Source organism: Lichenostomus cassidix, chromosome 5 (assembly GCF_008360975.1).
Source record: "Lichenostomus cassidix isolate B80296 chromosome 5, HeHo_3.0, whole genome shotgun sequence".
NCBI classification, from domain to species: Eukaryota; Metazoa; Chordata; class Aves; order Passeriformes; family Meliphagidae; genus Lichenostomus; species Lichenostomus cassidix.
Genome location: NC_139486.1, coordinates 31,971,644 through 31,994,578, shown reverse-complemented (window position 1 = coordinate 31,994,578; position 22,935 = coordinate 31,971,644). Strand labels below are relative to the sequence as shown.

General features: G+C 34.9%; 1 protein-coding gene across 2 annotated transcripts in view; it reads left to right on the top strand.

Annotated features, from left to right (window-relative positions):
- Window positions 1–22,935, top strand: part of FSIP1 (fibrous sheath interacting protein 1) — a 70,718-nt gene that overhangs the window by 5,018 nt on the left and 42,765 nt on the right. For both annotated transcript variants that reach the window (XM_085062076.1, XM_085062077.1), the window contains exons 5-10: window positions 442–614; window positions 1,500–1,584; window positions 6,013–6,104; window positions 6,808–6,915; window positions 10,824–10,988; window positions 14,917–15,054. In XM_085062076.1, the coding sequence (XP_084918202.1) occupies window positions 442–614; window positions 1,500–1,584; window positions 6,013–6,104; window positions 6,808–6,915; window positions 10,824–10,988; window positions 14,917–15,054 (761 nt within the window). The remainder of the gene's footprint in view (window positions 1–441; window positions 615–1,499; window positions 1,585–6,012; window positions 6,105–6,807; window positions 6,916–10,823; window positions 10,989–14,916; window positions 15,055–22,935) is intronic.

Genomic DNA, 22,935 nt, shown 5'->3' with positions numbered 1-22,935 from the left:
TGAAACTTCTCTAATATTTAAAGGCAGAGATATTACAGAATCTCTCTTAACCCCAGAATTATTAATTGCAACATGTATTCTGCTAGTTAGGCTGAAGAAATTATTTTTCATTTTTAAACTTACTGATTTTTGCTGATATTATGGAGATGTTGTCACTCTTCTATAATAAATTTGAATCAATCACTTGCCCAAAATAGGTGACTTTGCCTCTCCCACACCTCCATATCCAATTGCTGCAGCTCAGAGCTTGAGTCGGTGTTCTGTTGCAAAGACTTCTGTATTTTTCCCTGCTACAAACAGGTCTAGAAATTTATATATGCTTGAAAATGTTGTACTCTTGTCTATGGTTGTTGGCAAATTGCTTGCACTGCTTTTTAGTGTTCACTTGTTTTTTAAGTTGACATGCTTCAAGCTAACAATAATTTAAAATATATTCTACAGCAGACTCTTCTGACTCGAAATGTTCTGAAGACACAGATATAAATGCTCAGATTCAAGCAGCTATAAAGAAAATGAATAAACTTGACACAATACTTGAAAAACAACGTTTTAAGGAGAAATTAATTAAAAAGCAAGGCAAAAAAATGAGGGCAAAGCTCTGGGAAGAACTTCAGGTTAGAAGTGTTCTTATTTCATGACTGATGTATCTTAGTGTACTGTCTTACAGAATTATCCTATTTCACAGAAGCCTTGTTATTAAGTAACTCACAGCTGGCTAACTAAAATGAAGAAATTGATCTTGAAAAGTAACATTGGATAGTTTTTAATATATATTGGCTAGGCAGGCTTTGAAAGAAGGCCACGGTCCTTAAAAATTCATGAGACCAATTGCCAAATATGCAGCTGTCTGGGTGTCATTTACTAGCATTGTATTATGCTTGAGTTCACCACTTGCAGGGATGATAAGATGTGTCAAGAGGGTATGTCTGTGAACTCAGGCTGAAAAGAGTTTATTCTGCTCAAGTGTGACCCTTCTTAGGCCCATTTATTTCAGTACTGTCTATTGTTGAAGAAATTAGAGATGCCCCCTGAAGGAGGCATAAGAATGCTACAGTACAAATTCCTTTACCCTATCCCTATCCTGGCCTCTAGCAGTAAAATGCCTTGAAACAAGTTAGTATTTCTTCTGTTTTATATGAACAGAAATGTGAGTTGCTAAAAAAACATGATTGGTTCGAGTGCATTTCATAATTTCATTGGATTTGGAGCCACATGCACGTTACAGAACTTTGTCTTGTGAAGTAGGTCTCCAAATAAGAGACAAAATGTAACAAATAAGAGACAAAATGTAACAGAGGGTTCAAAGTTTCACCATGCTTTTATCATAACTTCAGAAAATGTTTAGATAGCATCAAGAAGCAAATAATGTGGTGAGGGTAATTTTTAGTAGGGTCTGAAGTTTGTTAGATCTGAGAAGCAGACAATGTATTTCACTTTAAAGGATTTACTTTAAATGTATGCATGTAGCTATACCTATACAGTTTATTTCTTTTGAATAGTCTGTCAAAACCACGGGAAGCCATGAGGAGGTAGAAAACACAAACCAGTTTTTAGCTTTGTTCTCATCGTGGCATGATACAGCTGGTAAGTCAACAAACACAGAATTGTAGTATATCCTATCTCTTTTCTTGTTGGGGAGAAAACAAGGATTTGAGGTCTGAATGGTTATTGCTAAGCAAATATCTCAGCTTGAATGTTGGAAGCACATGCATAATAATGGTAGCAATGTGTAGTTAAAATATTTCAACAAAATTTACTATTAGAATGTAACCTGCTTTTATTTCTATGCTAAATTTTGGGTTACTAAGGGAAGAAAACAGAATTTGATATGGATGATATTTAGACAGCCTCCAGTAGATGTCAGGATATATTAAAATAACAGTAGACAAGCAAGACTATACGACTGCTAACTCCTGTATTTCATATATATGACTGCTCCTTTATTTCAAAAGTAACTCCTGTGGAGACCATGTGCATTGTGGTTTCTGGTGTACTGACGAAACTCATAGTTTGGATTTATAGTTTTCTTCCAGCTTGATCTTCATCTTTTCAGTAACAGGCCTTACTTTTCAGGTCTTATTAAGTTAGGTATTTTTTTATTTAAATGAGTGCCTTGATAGCTGCCCTGCTTGATATTGAAATGGAACATATTTAATATATTTTGCTTTTCAGAACTTAAATTTGATAGAGCTTTATTGAATAAATTACATATGAGAGCTATTACAGTATTTAATGTAGCTGTAAAATTAAGCACAAGTTCTAGGTACAAAGTCATTAGTAATTTAAGTGTTCCAAGCCTTTGAGGCACAATGAAACTTTCTGACACACAGCAGAAATGTAAATCAGGAATTAATTTAACAGCCTCAATTTCCTTACCCCGTGCTCTGTTTAACAAAATCATTTGTTCAGTTGAGTCCATTACACCTCACTGTTACTGGTTATTGTGAAAACCACGTGTAATTCGTACGGTTCTTTGCAATGAGTCCTTTTCTGTAAGTGCTAGGTGTATAGACTGCAACTTACTGCTCTAACTTACATTTCCAGTTGATACATATGAATACTTCAATTGATTTATTTTTTTCTCTGAGTAACTGAAACAACTAGGATGCTTGAACACTATGCTTTGAACTAGGATGCTTTCTAGACTATGCCCTTGACCTAAAATGCTTGGAAGTCTAATAATTCATGCACAGGCAGACACCAGCTGTGAAAACCTGGGTGCTTCATTCTTATTCAAAGTTTTGGATTACTTGCCACATGATGTCTGCAGAGGCATTTGAACTTTAGGGCCTTGGGCTATATCTTTGAGAATGTGATTAATTGTCCTCTCTGGGAAGTAGTTGTTAAAAACTAAAACACAGCCATAAGAAACAGCATATTTATTAATGACTCACACCTTACACTATACCCCTTGTTTATTTCTTGAGAAATATGGTACTTATGTAATTTATCCAAGTGAATTTCTTTACTTTCCAAGTGTGAGGTCTTATAGTATGATGCATATTATGCTAGATCTTCTTTAAATATATTTCAATTAAATTTTACTGGAAAAAATTCCTTGCAGATCCCTCCCATGCTAAAGAAGATGAAGTATATAATTCAGTATTTCACACACATATGAATCTTGAAGATAATGATTGCTATAAAGCCCAAGAAAACCAGGATAAGCTTTATTAATGGTATAGTTTTTATTTTTAGAAATGGCAAAACAACATGTAAAATGGGTGGGCAGTGAATACTCAGCCTTTGTGTCAAGACCAGTGAAATGGGAAGAAGCAGGGTTACTTACTGGAATGGTGACAGTTCTTACTTTTTTGCAAATGAAAGAAGAGAATAACTTTGTGACTTATCTAAAACATTTTACTCAACATGCTAAGAAAACTTTTTTTTTTGGGTTTATAAAACCATTTTTCTTTCATTTCAAAAAGAAGAGAGAGGTGTGTAACTGATATATTGTAAAATGTATCATTGATTCTTCATGGAAATATTTTATAAACTTGGTTTTGCTATTAGTCTAAGGTATTGTAGCTTTTACTAATAGGCTTATATTCAACAAACCATCTAGAAATGACAAGTGCTGAATCTAACTGCAACTGTTCTGTAATTTGTTTTCAGTAGAAATTGTATGGATTTGTGTCAAACATAAATCTTCAGACAACTTATTTTATATTTTATTATGCTGATTTTTGCAAAGTCTGCATTGCTTTTATGAAATAAGCACTTTGTGGCAAAACACAAACACCTGCTGATTCTTTTAGAGATCATGTGTTATCATGCACCGTATAGAGATTTCAAATGCAGTATGTGGTGTAGTGTGTCCAACACGTCAAAATAAATGGAATCGAGCTTGTATGTCTCTGTTCTTTCCTTATTTGAAATTCAAATTTGTGTGGTTGAGTAACTTTTCACATGTGTTGTGATGTAAGAAAAACAGCTTCAGCTGTCTTTGGTATCAGCTGCAATTGTTTATTTCTTTGTTAACTAGCATTCTATGTAAACAGAAGGAATCTGTCTTCCTGACTGGCTAAGATGACCAAGACATAATAAAAATGGCATTCCTCAAGGCTGAAGCATCGATGGCAGCAAAATCTCTGCAATTTGTAGAATGTGACTGCATGTTTTTATTTTAAAACATGGACCTCATCTCTTCTATAATTTTATTACTTGTCTTAATTCACCAGTACAGGGCCTTAACTTTTTGGGCTGGAGCTTTTAATTTCTTCTGTCCTTCTACCATGTGTTTTTATTCCTCCCTTAAAATGAAGCTTGACCCTCAGCTTCCTTCTTCAAAATTTCTGAGTTGTGCTGGAGTGCCCTCCAGTAGCAATAGCAGGTTTCATTACCAGTATTCAGTACAGCACTGACTTCTGGAGCTTCCAGTACAGGCATGATTGGGAGTTGCTATCACTTGCACTGTTCTGAGATGTTCTGCACGTTCCTGCTTTGGGAATGCATGAAGTAGAGATTGCTTAGTTTGTGAGCAATATATTGCTTTAAATGACTTTTACTATTTCTGCTGGAAGCTTTTGATGTGGTGTCTGAATAGCTAAGACTTACTGTTTTGGATTTCTGTGTCACAGCTGTCATAAAGGCAGACCCTGAACAAGAGGAGCTTGTGAAGAAGAATGTATGCACTAGTTTTATACTATTACTTCATCAGTGTCATCAAGTTTTTTACCAAATCTTTGAAATATGTGCCAAATCTACTGAAATGCATATGCAAAATTTGTTGAACTACAGTCTCTCTTTTAATTACCCACAGCAATCTTCAGTGTATTCTTTGTCTCAGTGATCCATGTCTGTCCCTTTTCTTGAATGTTCTGTATAACTACCTCTCAAAAATGCTATTCTACAGTCAATAGAAAGATGTAGCTTAAAAGTAATGTATATCTTGTGTGTTATGTTGGTGTTTGGTGTGTTCTGCTCTTTTCAGGATGCAACTTGTCACATTGGTATTGATTGTTAAATTCCTATATGATACAGTTCCTTGACATATTCAAGATGTTGCCTGGTAATGGTAAAGAAAGCTTAAGATGCTTCCAGTAAACAGTTGTGCATTTGAACTGTGAGGAGTTTTCTTGGTCAGGTCCAACATCTCAGTCTTTATGGTTTGTGTGTAAAGGATGCATAGAATTTCTTTCATATCTTTAGGAGTTAGCTTTCATTCTATTCACTCTGAAAAAGAGTTACTTCCATGTAAATCTTCATAGCCTGTCTTCTATTATCCAACATGTCAAATTCATTTTTTTGTAGGCAAATAGCCCACCCATTTTTCAAATTTCTGCTTTCCAGAAAAGCAAAAACTACAATGCCTGCTTCTGAAGTAGTTCTTGAGATTAAGAAGTTGATTGTATTTGCTTAGACTTGTTATTTAATGTGACAAATATTTGCTGTTCGTAAAGGAATTGTTATTTTAAGCATGGTTAAAGTCTCTGAAAAACAGAATACATGCCTGTTTTTTCTATCATGGATAGAAACCCATTGTTAGTAGAATATGATGTATCTGTTTAATAGATTACAACTCTATGATGAGTTTTATTTTTTACAAAAAATTGTTTTATAATATCAATTATATCATCTGTTTTTGAGCGGTTTTATTTAGAAAAATGTGCTTGATATGTCTCCAGATAGTTCTGTGGTTTTCAAAAAAATTATTGTCTGGTTTTGTAATGATGAGAAAATTGCAACGATGATAGGGTTTGAAGGAATGCCGTGGCTTTTAAGGCCACCATGTTTAACATTTTTGAGGTCAGAAATCCGAAAGTATTTTAGCCTTTGTAACATTGAGTGATCTCATATAATAAAAAGTTGAAAACGAAATTAAATTTTGGCAATAGTATGTTTTAAATATAACAATATATTTACATAAATAATGAAAACACCATACAAAAAGTTTGTCTATTGACTTTATGTGTTTGCTAACTATTTGAATGGGATTGATGTTATTACAGCTCTTGTTGAATCAGAATAGGAATGATTATAATGTAGCAACTTTTCTTCCTCAAACATCAGATTCTCCAAGTGAATTAGAAACAGAAAAAACAGCAGAAAAAACACATAGCAAAAATAAAACCAGCCAGCATTTCATTAAAAAGAACATCGAGGTAAGCATTGAAATATGCCTAATTAGCTTTTAATGTTCTTGATTTTTAAAAAACCTGTCTTCAAAAGTACTTATAGACTAATTTTTCGCTAACATTTTAAAAAATGTTACTGGTTTTATAAGTTTAAAAATTAATTTTCTGGTAAAACTGTTATTTATGGCAGAATACTCTATTAGGTAGTTCTCAACTTGGATTGCTCATATTAGGACAATACTGCTTCTATATATATTCTAAAGACTACTGGAAATTGAGTTCTGTTTGTGCCTGGACATAGCTTGTTTAATAGTAATATCCTAAGACCTTTTAAAAATGTATGTACAGTTAAGCTGAAGGACGATGTCCTAATGCATAGACAAGGAATAGATATACAGGTTGTTCATGTGTAGCCTGCATGAGACTGCTCTTTGTCAGAAAATACATCCCTTGATTTTTCTGCTTTTTTTTCCTGTGAGGACCTAGTAGCTTTCGTGATTTTTGATCCAGCAAAAAATATTTGCTTCCCCACTATGTCAAGGACTAAGATAAGATTATAAATTTATTATATTTAGGCTGCTATATTTTTCAGTCAGAGTGATAACTTTCATTATGGAAATAAACACAATTTGGATATTAATTTCACAGAGTTCAAAATCTTTGTTTTGGTGGTGTTTGAGCTAGTGGAGTTCTAAAGTATGTGTTTTTTTTCTTTTTGTAAATACTTCAGCTAGCAAAGGATTCAGGAAACCAATTTGTTATGCTTGAGGAAGAAAAGAAAAGGCTATTTGATCTATTGAGAGATAGAGAAGATGGAATTGAATTGCAAGATCTTGAGGTAAGACAAATATAACCTGTACTGTCCTGTTGTATTTGACTTACTTTTACAGTAAATCTAAATTTGACCTTAGTCCTACCATGAAGTAGTCCACTGAGACATGAGAAAAGAGCTGCACAAATCCTGTTGGATTTTTCTCCAAAAAGAATTCTCATTGGTTTCTTTGTTAATTTTACTAACAGCAGAACGTAAAAGAAAAGTTAGGCACAGGAGGAAGGAGCCACAGATTTACACTTGGAGAAAATGACCTATTCTCATAAATGTAAAGTTGTGGAGTATCAGTCTGTGTGTTTGGTGCTGTAGTCTAGGGAGAATGGCCAGCAGCTACTTTCAAAAAACTCACAGCAGTTTTTTGGTGACTATTAAATGGACTTCAAAATGCAGCAGTTGGGGATACACACATTTATAAAGCTTATGTGTCCCTTTAGAAAGACAACATGACATCTTTCTGTGGCTTCCAACTCACTCAGCCTTAAAAGTATATAAAGGAGATAAAGTCTGCTTAAACATTCGATATCTATGCTTTATTATGATACTGTTAAACAGTGTATAGTCTGCATACTTCAGTGAATAGTGGGAGTTCAAGTGGTAAAAATAATCCTCACGGAGAATAAAGAAGAGTATTTGATTGTTCCATCAATCACTGCTTCTACGAGAGTCTGTGCAACAAAATTATTCTCAATAATGTGAAGACATCAAATAATCTTTTGATGACCCAGTTACTAGGAGATGGCCTTTATTTCTTACTGCTTTGAGGGGAATATCGCAGTGAAAGAGTTCTTGGGGGCTCTGTTGTTTTATAGAAGTATTCATAGAGCTGCTAGGATGGAAAGATAAATTAATATGAAAAATGAATCATACTTGGAACTTACTGTACTTTTCAAATATATATGGTATCAAACATGCCAAAGATACATGTTTTCAAAGAACAAATATCTTCAAATAATGTAAACTTGATATATTTCTTCAAGAAACTTGCATTTTAATAAGTAAAAAGAAATATTGGGAAATGCTTTATGTAAAGAAATTAGGTGGCCTTTCTAATTTGCTTTACATTAGAATTTATATTAAGTGTATGAACTTCCTCACTGCATTTGTAGGTATATATTGCACAACAGTATCTAGGAAGAAAGATGTGAACTCTGTCTAAAACAAGCAAAATATATCCAAAGTCCATTTTCTGTTAAGTTTATACAGCTAAAAATGATCTGGAGTAAATTATTTTTTCAGTAGCTTAAATAAAAACTTAGGTTTGACAAAAACAAAAGCAAATGCAATGGTACTATTTTTTGGTTGTCTCTTCCCATATTTTATACTTATTTATTTTCTAAAGAGATGGTGAAGACATCCAAGTGGTGATGCTCTTCATTACTCTTTTCTAGAACATGTCTAAGATCCATCTTTATAAATTACTGTTTCAGCATGTGGAGTAAGGGGATGAGCTCATTGTTTTCTTCATCTGAATACAAAGTGGTTATGGAAACAGAGAACTATCCTACCATAACCCTACAAAGTTCAACTAACAATGTGTACCTTTTTTTGCACCAGTTCTCAAGGCAATGGAAAAATGTAATATTTGCCCACATTTTGTATTTGGACAATGAAGTAGATCGTCTCACAGGACATGTGTGTTGCTGTATGTTCTTGATACCATGGACAAGAATGGTATTTTGTGGGTTACTCTAGTCTGTACTAGATCACCTCTTTAAAGAGAAAAGCTCCTAACTCTGCTCTCAAAGTAGAATAAAAGGAAGGATAATAGCTACTTAAACCTGTCTAGTCTGGTGATGGATTCCTCCTTTCCCATATTTGAATTTTATTCTGGGTGAGGCATTTCCTGTGGCTTCTTCATAACAAAGATCATGAGGAAATTATTGGCTAATGAGTAATCTACACAGCTTCAAACTGACCCAGGTAACTATCCAGCTGATGGCCTCTTTCATCTTATTTTATTCTTTTAAAAAGCTGGTGCAATCACATTTGCTGAAGTTTTGGAGGCTGTCAGTCAAGGCAGATCTGGCTATGCTGTATGAATTCCTCTGTATGGTGTAATGTGGATTAGATAACTTCATTTGACTTGTACTACTAAATATGCCAAATATCCAAACAGCACTTCTCACTTTTAAAAAGAATGTTTTATGACTGTTTAAAATATTTTAGAAGTACATATTCGTGCTAATTTAATTGTCAAAGCTGAAGCTGCAGGGGTATAATTTGTTTCAGATGTTACACAGAAAGCACTGACTGTGCTGTTGTAAAAGTATTGTTCTGAGTTAACACACAGGAAACATTGACAAGACAGAAGCTTATTTTCCAAGCAAAGCTATCTTGAAAATACAAAAGAGAATGTGTGAGTCCATTTCACCCTGGAATAAAATGACTACTGGGGTAATTTGGATATTTGGAGTATGGAATACAGACACTGAGCTGTAGCTAATGAGCCTAATTACATCTTACTGGACTCCTGTTTTTGCACTGTGATCTTCATTCTCTGATTAGGAGGTGGCTAACATGACACAAATGTAGTACCATGCTGGGTACTTATGTTTTGGTGGTCACTGTCTCACCTGAACAGATGTTTCCATGTAGCTGGCAAGCTGGCAAGACATTTGTGAGTGGCTCTTTTGGAGTCAGTTCAGGTCTGGTCAGGCTTATTAGTTGTGTCTCATCATACTTGTATGAGAAAGCATTAGAACAGATTTTGGTTTACAAAAAGGATGACTCTCTCTTGACTCTTTTTTTTTCTTTTTTTAAAAAAAAATTATTATGAAGATAATTTATGACAGGTGTTTGGGGTATGCTTTCTTTCTGCAACTAGAGTGCTTTAGGGTAATGGGGATGAACCATGAATGACCTCATAGCAGTGGTATTGTAATTGGAAGCTGATATTTCCTCCTCTTGTATGGATGCAACTGCTTGAATAGCCAGAGGAATAATCTGGAAGCTGGAAACAAATGATGGACATGAATTTCTTGCAAGACAGATGTTAGAGTCCTAGGGCAAGGTGCTGGATCTATTCTGATAGGAAAAAGAAAGGAAACCAGCAACACACTCATGTCCTTCCACACAAACTTGCTCATCTAAGGTCCTATCTGGTGTTTCATTGTGGTCATGACAGAGAAGTAATTTGCTACTCTCATACCCAGTGACTGGTGGCGTGCAGATTTGGTTCCCAGAGTGTGAGGCAGGAGTGCCAAGTGGCTGTGGAGAGCTTGCATCTGTCTGTCGGTATGAACTCATTTACTTGGGTTAAGTGGCCTAGCTCACTCATAATATGCAACCATATATAGTAGGAGTATATGTTCATACGTGTTAGTCTGGCGTAAACTGCTAGCAAGAGAAAAATGTCATGTAAATCATGACCAGGAAAAGAGCTCTCTGTTCTGTCTCTCCCAATGTTTCCGTGATAACATAGAGGGGCTCAAGAAGGATGGAAGTTACTGACCTTAGAGCAGTTCCTTTGATTTCCCATGAGTGCCTTGTTTTCTTCTCTGGTGGTACCTTGCAAGTGTCACATTGCATCTCATACCCTCTGTTTGAGATTTGGTTCCAGGTGCTTTCTTCTGTAGCATCAACCTCTGCAGTTTCATTCCAAGCCTAGTTTCAGTCAGGCTTCCTCACTTTTTGTCTCCTTTCACAGAAGGAAAGTGGGTGTCCATTTAAGTTGCTGCTTGTTTATATTTAAAAATGATGAATGTATGTCTCTACTTGTTCTTCCAGAGCATCTCTCTAATGTGCTAGGTACATGAATGTTTGGGAGATTTTAGCTATATACTGAGGTGGATGAAGATGTAAATTTTATTATTAAGTATGGTTTATTTGAAAAATAAATACACTTGATATGCAACTGCCTTAAAGTCTCTTTTCCTTTGGAATGAGGTGTAAGTATTTTCTGTGTCTTTCAACAGGAGAATGTATCTAGCTGGCTAGCACCAGGAGAAGGGTACACACCTGAACCAATGGAATTTCATCTCCTAAATGAGATAGACAATAAGCTTCAGGAACTGCTGTCAGATGGGCATTTTTCTGCACTTTCCAGCTCTAGCTCAATATCTCTAAGCCAGATATATCAGGTAGGTTACAGAATGGAGCTCATCTGAAGATTTTTTGTTTGAAATGTGTGTTGAGATCAATACTGCATATGTCTGTATTTGTATCTTTTTAATTTTGTTTAGTATCATCTACTTGTTCATAAAGTATATGTGTTAAGGAATGAAGTGAGAAATTTTGGCTATAGAAAACAATGAAAATATAATTTGTTGCTGTTTGAGTCATTTATAATTCAAGAACTGTCTTGTTTTAACAGCTGTTGATTCCACACTTCTAAGATACTTCATGTTTAGGAATTGGTAACGCACACATTTTTAACTGCATGAGGGTGGTTTCTTTGGCATGGGAACAAATTACCCATGATAGTTTACCTTTGGGAATTAGAATTAGGTTTCTTCTTATCTCAGGATTCCAAAAGCGCCTGTTCACTTATGATCTGAAGGATAAGGCAGTGACTGATAAGCAATGTTAAAGACTATAGAAGGTAGATTGAGGCTTGTTTTTAATGGCCTTTGTCTTTTTTCTTTGGCAGCAATACTGAGAAGCTTTGAAGATTAAGAATCAAGGTCTCAGCCTTGAGAAATGATTGTTGGAATTTTGTACTTAGAAAACTCCAATTTATCCCATGCCCTGGTACTGTTGCCTCTGGTATAATGGGATTTAAAATAAAAACCCATAAATCTTATTTTGCACTTATTTGCACAAAGCTTGTTTACTTCTGTAATGTTTTCATTTTATGGCCAGAATTGGTATATCAGAGAATATCTGTAAAAATGTTGATTGGCAAAACTGTTTTTAGTTACCAGTGTATGAGAAACATCTCTTTGAGAGGCTAAAATACCTGTAGGTTTCATTTTTTTCTCTTTTTATAAGAGCACTTTAATGTCATGTTTTTATTGGCTGCTTTCTGAACGTCGGGTTTTGTTTTACCTCCAGCGGTATTTTCTGTAGCTCAGTTCCAGAGGAGTTACATTTTGGTGTTGATAATTTACCAGCTGGGATCTAATGTGTGAAAAAGCACCTCCACCTCGTTGGTAATCACCTAGCAAATGCAGTTGTTACCGAGTAACTTCAGGTTCATGGACCTGAGCATGCCAGTGATTGCCTGATCTCATGGTCAGTGTTACAAGACATCCGCTTGAAGTTAATGTCACTTGCCTATGATAATGAACTCTCTGGAAACGTTTGTCTAAGTTATTGTTGCTGCTTCCTTTCAGGTAATAGCTCAGAAGTATTTGAATAGAAACTTCCATTTAGGGATATACTGACTGAAGAGTAATGTATTATCTTTTTTGAGTGATATTAAAGCTAACAACAAAAAAGAAGTAGTTAACTCCTTGTTACCTTTTATTAGTGGAAAGCAGTTACCTTTCAGTTTTGTTTTGCAGCATATAAAAGGTTTTCAGACATTGTAGTTCTGTAATTTTAACTAAGAATTAACTTAGAGTTGCATATTATGAAGCTATACATTCTTCCAAGAATTGCATTAGATATAACTTTCAAAATGGAGACACTTAATCACTGTTGCCTCAGTGGGAGATCTGCACTTTGCCACTGATGGATACTTTGGCAGGATATAGGAGCTATTTTCTCACTGTGAAATCTTTAATAATGGGCTGTAATTATCCTGCAGTACCATAGCTAAGCTGTAACAAAGGAGCAGACATGTTCATCTTCTTGTGCAAGGAGTCTGGCTGGATTAAGAATGTTTTTCCATGGCTAATGTTCTCTTTTATATGGAAATGTTTTTAATCAGAACTGCATTTCTCCCTGAAACATTTATTTTCTCTGGTCCAAATTAACAAAATATTAAAAAATGTTTCTGTCTTTCTTAATATTTTTGGGGAAGAATAAATTAAGTTGAATGTAATCCTGAAAGAAACACAAAAATGATAGGCTGAAGAATATGAAGTGTAAGACTGTGTGTGATGAGTACAGTTACCAGCTTGAAAAACTAGAAAGCTACCTGAAAGCTAAAGCAAATGAAGATGCCATTTAAAGAAACAATAATATCGACATGCTTGGTTGTCTTAAAAGATAACTAATATTGTGTATTACCATGAGGAACTGTTTCGTAACTGATTGGGGTTTTTATCAGAAAAAATATTCCCCTTTTCCATTATAGAAGTAGACTATAGTTAACAGTTTAAGACTAAATAAATACTCAATATTCAGAAGATACACTAATTTTTCAATTAAGGAACTCCTTGATAGTCTATGCCTGTGCTTTACCAAAACAGATGAATTTCACAGGTATCTCTGTTTCAGAGCATGGTTAGAAGCAGGTTGATAAACTGATCGGCCAGTTTTTTGCCTCAAGAAGATTGTATGACACTAATATTAGGTGGGATTTTGTTATCATTTATTTATAAAATTTGGAGAAAAGGGTGTGCAACAAATAATTTGAGATATTTCAAATACTGCATATTTCTGTTTGGTACTGGGTTTGTTACAGCTTTGGCTCTTGTTGAGTATTTGTATTTTCCCTTATGTAAAATATTCAGCAGTTTTATTTTCTACAGGTCTAAAAATATGAAAGACAAATTAATCTCAAATGGACTTCCACTATGTACATGGACTATGTAATTGAAACATAACATATTCTGAAATATGTGAAACATTGACAATAAAATTTTTTCCTCAGTATAATACTTTCTACATTTCATGATGTCTTGAGAAAAATGTTAAAAAATTCCTAAGTGGGGAAAAGCCTTGACTTTACTCATATTGTGTGAGTTTCTATCAGTTACAATTTGGGGATGAGAGAAGAGAAGCTGTAAGAACTACTTACGAGAAAGCAGCAGCTTAATGCTCCAGAGTGGTCAAATATCAAATAGATTACGATGAATAATTTTAAAAGCAATACAGAATGAAGCAGAATATGTGATTGTTATAGGAAAATTTACTGTCATTTTAGTGCTGCCCACTATTGCTGATTGTAAATATGTATTCAAAAATTTTTACTGTATTAAAATAATTTTATTTTCAGGCAACTAATAGTTTTATTTAAATGCCAGAACTCATAGATTTGTTTGATGTTTAGAAAAAGTTGTTTACAGATACAGTTTTTTGCATATTGTAGATGAGAAATTTTCTGTTGAATGTTGAACTGTGAAGGTTGTTTTTCTTTCTCATTAGACGTGCTTCTTGGAATTATTTTCCTTGTGTGTCCATTAAAATTTCTTGAGCTGCTTCTGACAGTAAGAATGGAGTGGGTTTTTTTATTCTATGGATACTCACGTTCCTTTGGGTTGAATTGATTATCAGGATCGGGGAAGGTTTTTTGCTTAGTTTTTTTTACCTCTGCTGGCATTGGATTTTTCTATAGAAACTTTGGTTTGCAAGAGAAAGCTCTGATTTTCTCCGATTACAACATAATTTTGCAGTTTTGCCAGTACTTGTCATTCTCATTGAACTGAATTATGTGTAATACTGAAACCTGAATGTGTGTGGGACTAATACTAACTTCAGAATGAAGTCCAAAACTACTGAAGGAATCAGAGAGGGGGTTATTTCTCATTTACCATGATACCTCATAAACAAAAGCTATTGTCATTTCAGCTCAGTTCTTCCTTTTCCTTCTGGCTTAATTCTGATCCCAGTATGGTTAATAGGAATGAGCTTTAAACCAGTTTTTCAGTCACTCCTATTCTCAGAGCTTTTTTATTGTTGTAGTAGAAATGATGCATCCAAGTGTTAGCTCTGGAGACTAAGAAATTCATCTTAAAATGCAAAGGGTAAGAATTATTTTTTTGAAATGTGTCTAGCCTGATATTTGGCTATTGTATTTGAAAATGTGCATAATGAAAATTATGCATTTGCAGAATTTGACATTGGCACATTATTCTAAGCATTTCAGTGTTTTCTTAATAGAAGTCAAAAGAACCTTCATCTGTCTATGAAGCAATATAAACTCATGTGTTTAACTTCTCTCTATTCTTCTTTTCTCAGGAGTCTCTGGTTTATGCAAACAGAGGCCTAGAGGCAGCTCCAGGTGAAAAGGTTCTGCGAGACAATAAGGAGAAACGTAATCAACAGAGTCGTCTGAAAGAAATAGATCATCAGCTGGAATTCCTGGAGAGAACTCTTGTAAGTTTCCTATTTTTGTTGTATTTTTCTTCCCTCAGTCTGGAAACTTTGGAGTTTATCATTCCATGAGTCTTAAAATCATGTTTTGTAACCTTGCGGTGTTTTTTTAAGGGTACACATGATGGTACAGCAAAGACACTTTATTGCAAAAATCCAAGGTTCTTAAACTTTTAGTTTGTTATGAGTTTACATACTTGTGAGGCACAACAAATGTGCTTAACTAACCACTCTAGACCATGATAGGCAGCAGGTGTAACTAACCACGAGCCCCTACGGTGTGAGCACTTACTGCTTCTAATAATTGTTTTACAATCATGTGACTTTTTTCGCCTCTAGCTTACCTGAGTCATTCCCAGAATGCTTTTCTAGTTAGCCAAAGTAACAGAAGTGAGCAAGGATTTTACAAGGGCAGCAAGGCCCTCACTTTGCAAGGCCCTCACTTTGCAAGGCCTTTCTGCTCTGTGACATAACCTTATGTAAATTTCTGGAGGATTCCCCAAAGAAATATGCAGGGAAAAGGCTCAAATAATTATTCTTAATCAGGGAAATGGGTTTTTTTCAGTTGTAATGCATGCTTACATTTAATATAGGGTCTTTCAGAGTCAAAGATATTATCCTCATCTCTTCCTCCCCAGAGGGGCATAGCATGAACAATAATATATAAAAGGATTTTTAATGGCTCATGCTTCAGTGTTTGAAGGACAAGGTCCGATGGGAATGTTGTTTACACTAAGTTATTGTGTCAATCTTTATTATTACTACATTGAGGGAAAAATAGCATTTTTTATGGCTGTGCATTGTAGAAATTTGCATCTTGTGTGTAGCTGATTTTAGAGTTTTTCACATAGTAAGAAAAATAAATATATTAAGTTCATTGTTACTGGCCAAAAATCCATGCAGCCCACCTTTGTCTTTTCGTGGTCTTTATTCAGCAGTAGGCTTACTCTCTACAATAAGCAGAATTAGGAAAAATACTGTTCCTGTTATCTTTTATCACCCTCAAAAAGGGATCTCCAGTGCAGACCAAAAGCTTTGTGATTCAGGTGGTAGCATAACTGCAGTGGTGTAATCTCAATTACTTGTAGCACTGTTGCTATAGTTGCAAAAGCTTCAGCTACTCTCGACATAAGCAAGGTTTAATCTGGTAGTGATGGAGTGTATATGGAGTATGGGAACAAAGAGCTCAGACAAGGAGACAGTGATTGTTTTTGAGGCTGTTCTCTTGTGTGTATGTGGCTACAGTAAGGCAGCATGTTTGATTCTTATTTATTCACAGTACCAAAACAATAGTATAACTTCATTTTAATACACTGCTCTGTTATATTAAAGAGTTAAAAGGTAGTGACAAATAAATAGGGGAAATCTGTGAACTTCAGTATATTGAGTAGGTTAATGGGTAATCAGATAAAATAAGTCTGCATATTGTCATATTTTTCTACTCATTGGCCTTTATATCACTTTTTGTCACTAGTGACCTTGTTTGTGAGGCAAGCACAATCTGAGGAAGTATGTCTGGGAATTTTAAGATAGTCTACAGTAGGCCTGGGAAATGCAGTGGGCTGCTGACTCATTCAAATATTTTGTGTATAAATGGCTCAGTTCCAAATCTTGGTTGGGTTATAGCAGTTTTTTTCTTGCTGTCACATTACATGCAGGCTCTTGCAATATACCACACATTTTTCCTTGACTAGATGGTGTGTGTTTAAAACTCTAAATTAATAGACTGTAATGCCAGTTTATAGTGTTCCTAAATACAGAATGTCACCTGTACCAATGTGTAGCATTGCTGCCTGCTACACAGCACCTGGTAGGGCTTCTTTAGGGGGACATACTGTGTCTGATCAGTTGCTGCTCTGTAGCATAATTGAGATCATGCCATGTTGATGTGAAATATGTGAGTATTAGGTCCTTTGTGAGATATTTAGGTTATCAGTGAAAGTAAAGAAGTGTTCAGGTCTGAATGAAAGTAGGTTTTTCCTTCTAACTGTACAGTAAGATATATAGAAAAGACACACTTTCTTGTGTGAAAAAAGAACAGACTTTAAAAAGGACTGCTTTTTTTCTTTTCTTTTTAATGCAACATACGTAATTGAATAATTTCTTAAATCAGGTGACTTACATGGAGTTTTGATTGGACCTTGTTTCTAGGACCAAAGTAATATTTTGGCAAATCTGGTCTCTGCCTGGACACTGCATGATGGAAAACCTTAAACTGAATGCTGGGATTGAGGAAGGGAGTATGTAAATGGAATGTTTCCGAAGTAATTTAATGATTTCTGGAAATACTGGTTTTTATTCAATAGGTGGCACTCTTCACTGTATGTCAGAATAGGAATGCCCAGGCATGGTTCTAGGGGATATTTTGACTGGTAATAAAGTTGTCATTTCTGCTTTATAAAATGAAGGTTGTGAGAGATTTGCCTCTCACTTGTGGCAAGAGAGCATATGTGCAGCTTTTAACATTGTTATTTTTCTGGCTTTCTTTAAAGTTGTCTGTTTAAAATCCACATTTTTTAAAGTTCACATTGCATTTCAATTTCTCCTTTGCTCTTTCCTAAAGCACTGTAATTTGCTGTGTAGAATTTCAAATAAATTCTCTGGTCTGAGCAGAGGAGGTGATTTGTTAGCAGTTAGGAATGTTATTTCTGAATGCATGGTTATACTGGGCTTGATAGTTGTAAAATACAGTATTTTACAAGTTTAGTATCTGAGAAAATTTATGTTAAAATGTATTTTAAAAAGTCTCTTGGACAAAATATTTTTTTGTTTTTGCTTCCTAGGTGGAAATTATGAATAGTTTAACTGAGCAGAATTTAGCTCTTTGTGTTAAGGAATATACTTGCAATAGGTATAAAGGTAAATCTATTGGCTTTTTTTGATGCATATGGTAGAAAGCTGTATTTTTTCACTACTGCAAAATGCATTATTCAAATACATTTGTATTATTGTAATAACCTTCTCTTCAAGGGGGACAAATACATTCATTATATTTCTGGAGGATACTATTTAGTAAGTGCTGGCTTCTGAAATAATAACATTTATGGATTCCTCCACTACAGTTTACCTCATGTATGGTGTAAGACTTCATGGTCTCAGCTAAATCTGGGGGTAAACTTACAAAACAAAGCTGGAAGATAAAACTTCAACCTAATTTACACTCTATAGAAACCCATAAAATCTGCTAAATATTACGCTTGAATTAATGAAACTAAGGGCTGTGGAATCAGTGTTCCTTCTTTACTTGGAAAAAAAATTGTCCCTAGTGAATTAATATACCAAAGAATGTATTGTATGCATTGTTGAAATGCATTGTGAAATTTCAATCCAACTGAAATGTATCTGTACCATGGTTTCTGGGCCCTTGCTGGATTTCTTTTAGGTTTTAGTTTGACCTTAGTTCTCTTGTTCTTCATTTGAAACCATGTCTGACTGTCTCTGCATTCTTTCATCTTTCAGTTTCCTGGAAACCACTGAGCTTATCTTTGTTTCATGAATTGCATTGTTAACTGCTGCTTCAAAAAAAACCCAGCTCAGCTGCCAAATGCGTGTTGCTGAGCATTAATGAAAAGAATTTTATATAGAAAGAATAATAAATGCAGTTATTTTTCAATTGTGGCTTTGTCTAGTTAGCCATTTGTGATATTCCAGTGGCATGTTTGATGATGTGTTGAATTTCTTCATGGCAGACAGTAGGTTTAAATGCACATCAAAGCAAGCTATTAAGATAGCTTCACCTTTGCTGGCTATATGTGTATTGATTTCTCATGTGTTGCACTGGAAGCTGATTAATTCCTGCCAAAAATCTACCCACACATGTCTCTTTTGAGGTTTTGTTTAAATATATAAAATCAAAAATATTTCAAATGCATATTGAATATATATGCATGTAATAGCGTGTATAGACACACATATGTATAAATGCCAATTACCTCTCAGCATGACAGAGATACTGATACCTGCTTGAAAAAAAGGTGTCTTACTTCTACTAAGTGCTTTTAAAATAGAAGCTAAATATAGTTAACCTAGTCTTAAATTTAAATTTATCAGGTGTCTGTACATCTCTAGGAACTATTTTTTTCACAAGTTCATGCAATCTACTGGCCAAATGCATTGTGTGATTGTTAATTATCAAGGATGTTGTTTCAAAATGAAATGTGGTAGCATTTCAACCTGGGAAAATATCAGTGTGAAAATCTTATTTTCTTCTTTTAACGGCTACTAAACACATGAAGAGAGCAATAAGATTAATAGTAGATTGACAAAATGTAAATATTTCACTTATTATTTAAATAAATTTACTATGTATTGATTGTTTTTCACTATACTGTGGATAAGAATAAAGTGGTTGCTAAAAGTATTTTTAAAAAATATTTGAAATCTACATGTTGCATTAAGATTGAATATAATTAAATAATTTTTGTGTAAATGTTAAAATTTAAAAACAAAATTATATTTAAATATTGATCAGTTTAAGTCTAAATGATGCTTCTAGTTTATATGGAAAATTATTAAGTTAGTATTTATGTAAATGCTTGTTAAATTGAACTGCATCCATATGATGGTGATAAGTAATATTGCCAGTTGCATCTGAAGTATTAGTTACGTGTTGATACTGTGTATGAGAAATCATTGCTGGAATTTGATACCTGCAATGGAACCTGCTTTAAATATCATGGGTTTCTAGGTAAGAATGGTCAAATTTTCTGTTAATTCAATGTACTGATTATCCTTCTCCCAAAATGTAATTTCCAGTTAAGACAACAACTCTGCTGGTTTACAACTCTGCTATATTATGGTGTTTGCCATCATAAAACCACAAAGCATCTCTGACTACTCACCCATCCCTAAATTCATTTAGTGCTACTTACAGTCATTGTTTGATCTCCCATTTTGTGTCTCTAACATGACTTAAATTTAACTGTAACTGCAGTGTTTTCTTAATTTTGTTTATTTATAAATGGCATTCAGGACCATCAAACGGACTATTACTGGGAATGTGCTTTTTCTTAGATGGTGAAAGAGCCCATGAAAACTGACTTGCTTCTATGCTCTTGTGTTATTTGCTCAGTGTATCTTTGTTACACTGCTGTCCTCTCTGGCCTCAACAAATACAACAGTCTTGTTTTTTTTGCCTCTTACTTTTTTTTGCTATGTCATCCATTTTTCTGCCTCCTGACCTCTCTCATCATGTCCAACCTGGGTTCCATATATCTACTTGTAAGGGTATTTTTCATTACTTCTTAACTCCCCTTTCAACCTGTCATCTTTAGGTCATGGTTGAGATAAGTACATGGTTTCAAAGCACGATGGTGCCCTTCATCCAGTGGTAACATTTTTAAACAATTGCATATTGCTCTGTTCATGCCTAAAGTCTTTTGGTTAAAGACAGTCAAGTGTATTGATCAGTGGAGTTTCAGTGTTTTTCAGGTACTTGACTATCTGTGTACATGTACCTTTTTAATGGATATACTTAACAGATTTATTTTGGCTTTGCCTTTCTCCTGTCCCTTAAATGTGACATGCAGCATCACATTTAATGCAATAACTATGGTTTCTAGCTGCAGTAATATTAAAGTAATACTTAACAATTATCTGGTTAGTAGGTGCCAACAGCATCAAATTTTCATTGAAATGTGCATGTCCCTCTGAGGCAAGGAGAAGGTGTTTACCTGTTGTCACACATCTCTATTGGCAAATGCAGGGCTTCCTCATTCCTTGCTGCAAGTTAGCACTGTTCTTTAATCTCTGTAGGAAAGAAGCATTATTTTTGTTGGCCTGCTTGCACTCTGTGCTCTAAAAGAAATAGTGAGGAAAAAGCCCTTGTTTCTCTGCAAATGTTGTTGGGGAAGGCTCTTCCTGCTTTGTCCTAGGATGTCCAATTCAAAATGAGAAATGAAAAACAGCAGGACTGCTGTGGAGGAAACCTTCTGCAATGTGTACGTAGGTGTAATTTATCCTTTTTGGATGAGTATTAATATCTTAATCTTTTGATAAGTAGCATATAAGTGCATCTCTCCATCTTATGGTCAGTAGCTGTGTGATTTTGAGTCTGTGATAAATGTCAACATAGAAAATTTTGGCTGTAAATTTATCTTATAGCTGTATGTGTCTGTATGTCTGCATGTGCAGACTGTGTAGTAGAGCTTTGATTTTTTTCCTCAAGACTCTTTAGCTCACTAGGCCAGGATGGAAGCGTAATCATACAGCATGTCTAATAGTGAAAGATATAAAGCACATAACATAGCACATGCACAGGTTGGAGATATTTCTGCAAACTACTTCAAACTATTTGACAGCCACATGATGAGCCTAGGCCAAAACCCTCTGAAATGTCCTAGCAAGATGTGACTTTTATAAATATTTGTAATATTGCTGTTGGCATCTTGTTTATTTTAGTTTAAGCTGTATAATTGTTTATGTATTTTCGCCTATGAAAGGCAGTAGTGGTAAACAAAAATTTATTTTCAGTATGATTCCTAAGAATATAAAAATCCCATTGAATTTATAGATAAAATGGACACTGAAATTAATATTTTGAAGGAAACTGGTGGCATACTGGGATAAATCTGATAATCAGAGTTTTATGACAAAGCTTAGTTGTAAGCTTGAAGTATTTCTGATTGAATTTTGGCTTCTAAAAACAGCTTCCTGAGGTGACAACAGCAGTATTTCTAGCATGAATGTCGTAGTTTTATTTTCAGAAACAGGGTAATCCTGTTTACAGGGTCAAACAAAGTTGGTTGGAGAAAAGCTGTGAAAGTTTTTTCTTATTAATCCAAATAGTCTAATTATACATCATATTTTTTAATTGTGCTGCAAAGCACAGGTCAGTGTAAAAAAAAAACTTGGGAGGTTGGGCTGTCCCTTTTACAGAAAATCTTCACTTAAAATATTCTCTCTCATTGGGAATCTGAAGAGCTAAGAACATATAAACTTTTGATGGAAACTACCTAGATGCCCAAAATTCTCATACTATTTGTACTGGTTGCCAGTTTGGCAGAGCTGTGCACCTCGTGGCCTGTCTCATGCTTAAGTCTGTTTTTTGATGCTGGGCTGAGCATTCCTTTGTCTATGGCCTCTTGTTTGCAACACATGCTCAGAGCATGCCAGTACACCTGAGCAGCCATAGGTACAAAGTATGTTACCAGGCATGATCAAAACAATCTCCTTTCAGAAACACAACTGTTTTAGAGTACTCCACTGCTTTATTCAACTACAACAATTTCATCTCAGTAGCATTATCTCCATTTTGCTTCAGGCAAGAGAGTGACCTAACCCTACACAATTCTAAGATTTAGAGGAGGAAGGACATCATCTTTCCAGTGATGAAGGTATTGATCCAGGAACAAAGTATTCAGGGGCAAACCAGCATAAATTAAAAGGATGATATTTCTCTAGCCTGGTGATGGGTGGAATACTGAGCACGGGTTGTATCTCTCATGCAAAATGCATTAACAGATTGTTGTGCGGGGACTAGGAACTTCCTTCTTCTGTTGACTATCTCATCATTGATCTAGATTAATTGTTTCTAACACCATGAATTTTTTCCCCTCCTAGTGCTTTGTTTCAGTGCTGTGGTGAAAAGAATTTCCATTCAGACTCGCCTGTGTCCTTGCTGTCGAAGTCTCCCCTCATAAAAAGGGGAATTACACTGAGACTTAGAAATCACTTTCTGGGCATGTGCTTTTGTAACTGTGCAGGGCAAGTGTAATTGTCATCACACAAACTGATTGTGTCCATGGAAGAAGCACGGCCACATACTTTGTGATAAATCCTAATCTTTAATGCAGTCCTCCAATTCTTAAAGAAGCAGGGTTGTAGGATCTTGTCTTTGGGTCTTTTCTCTGTTGTCTGGTTTGATTTTGGGTTTGATTTCCCCTT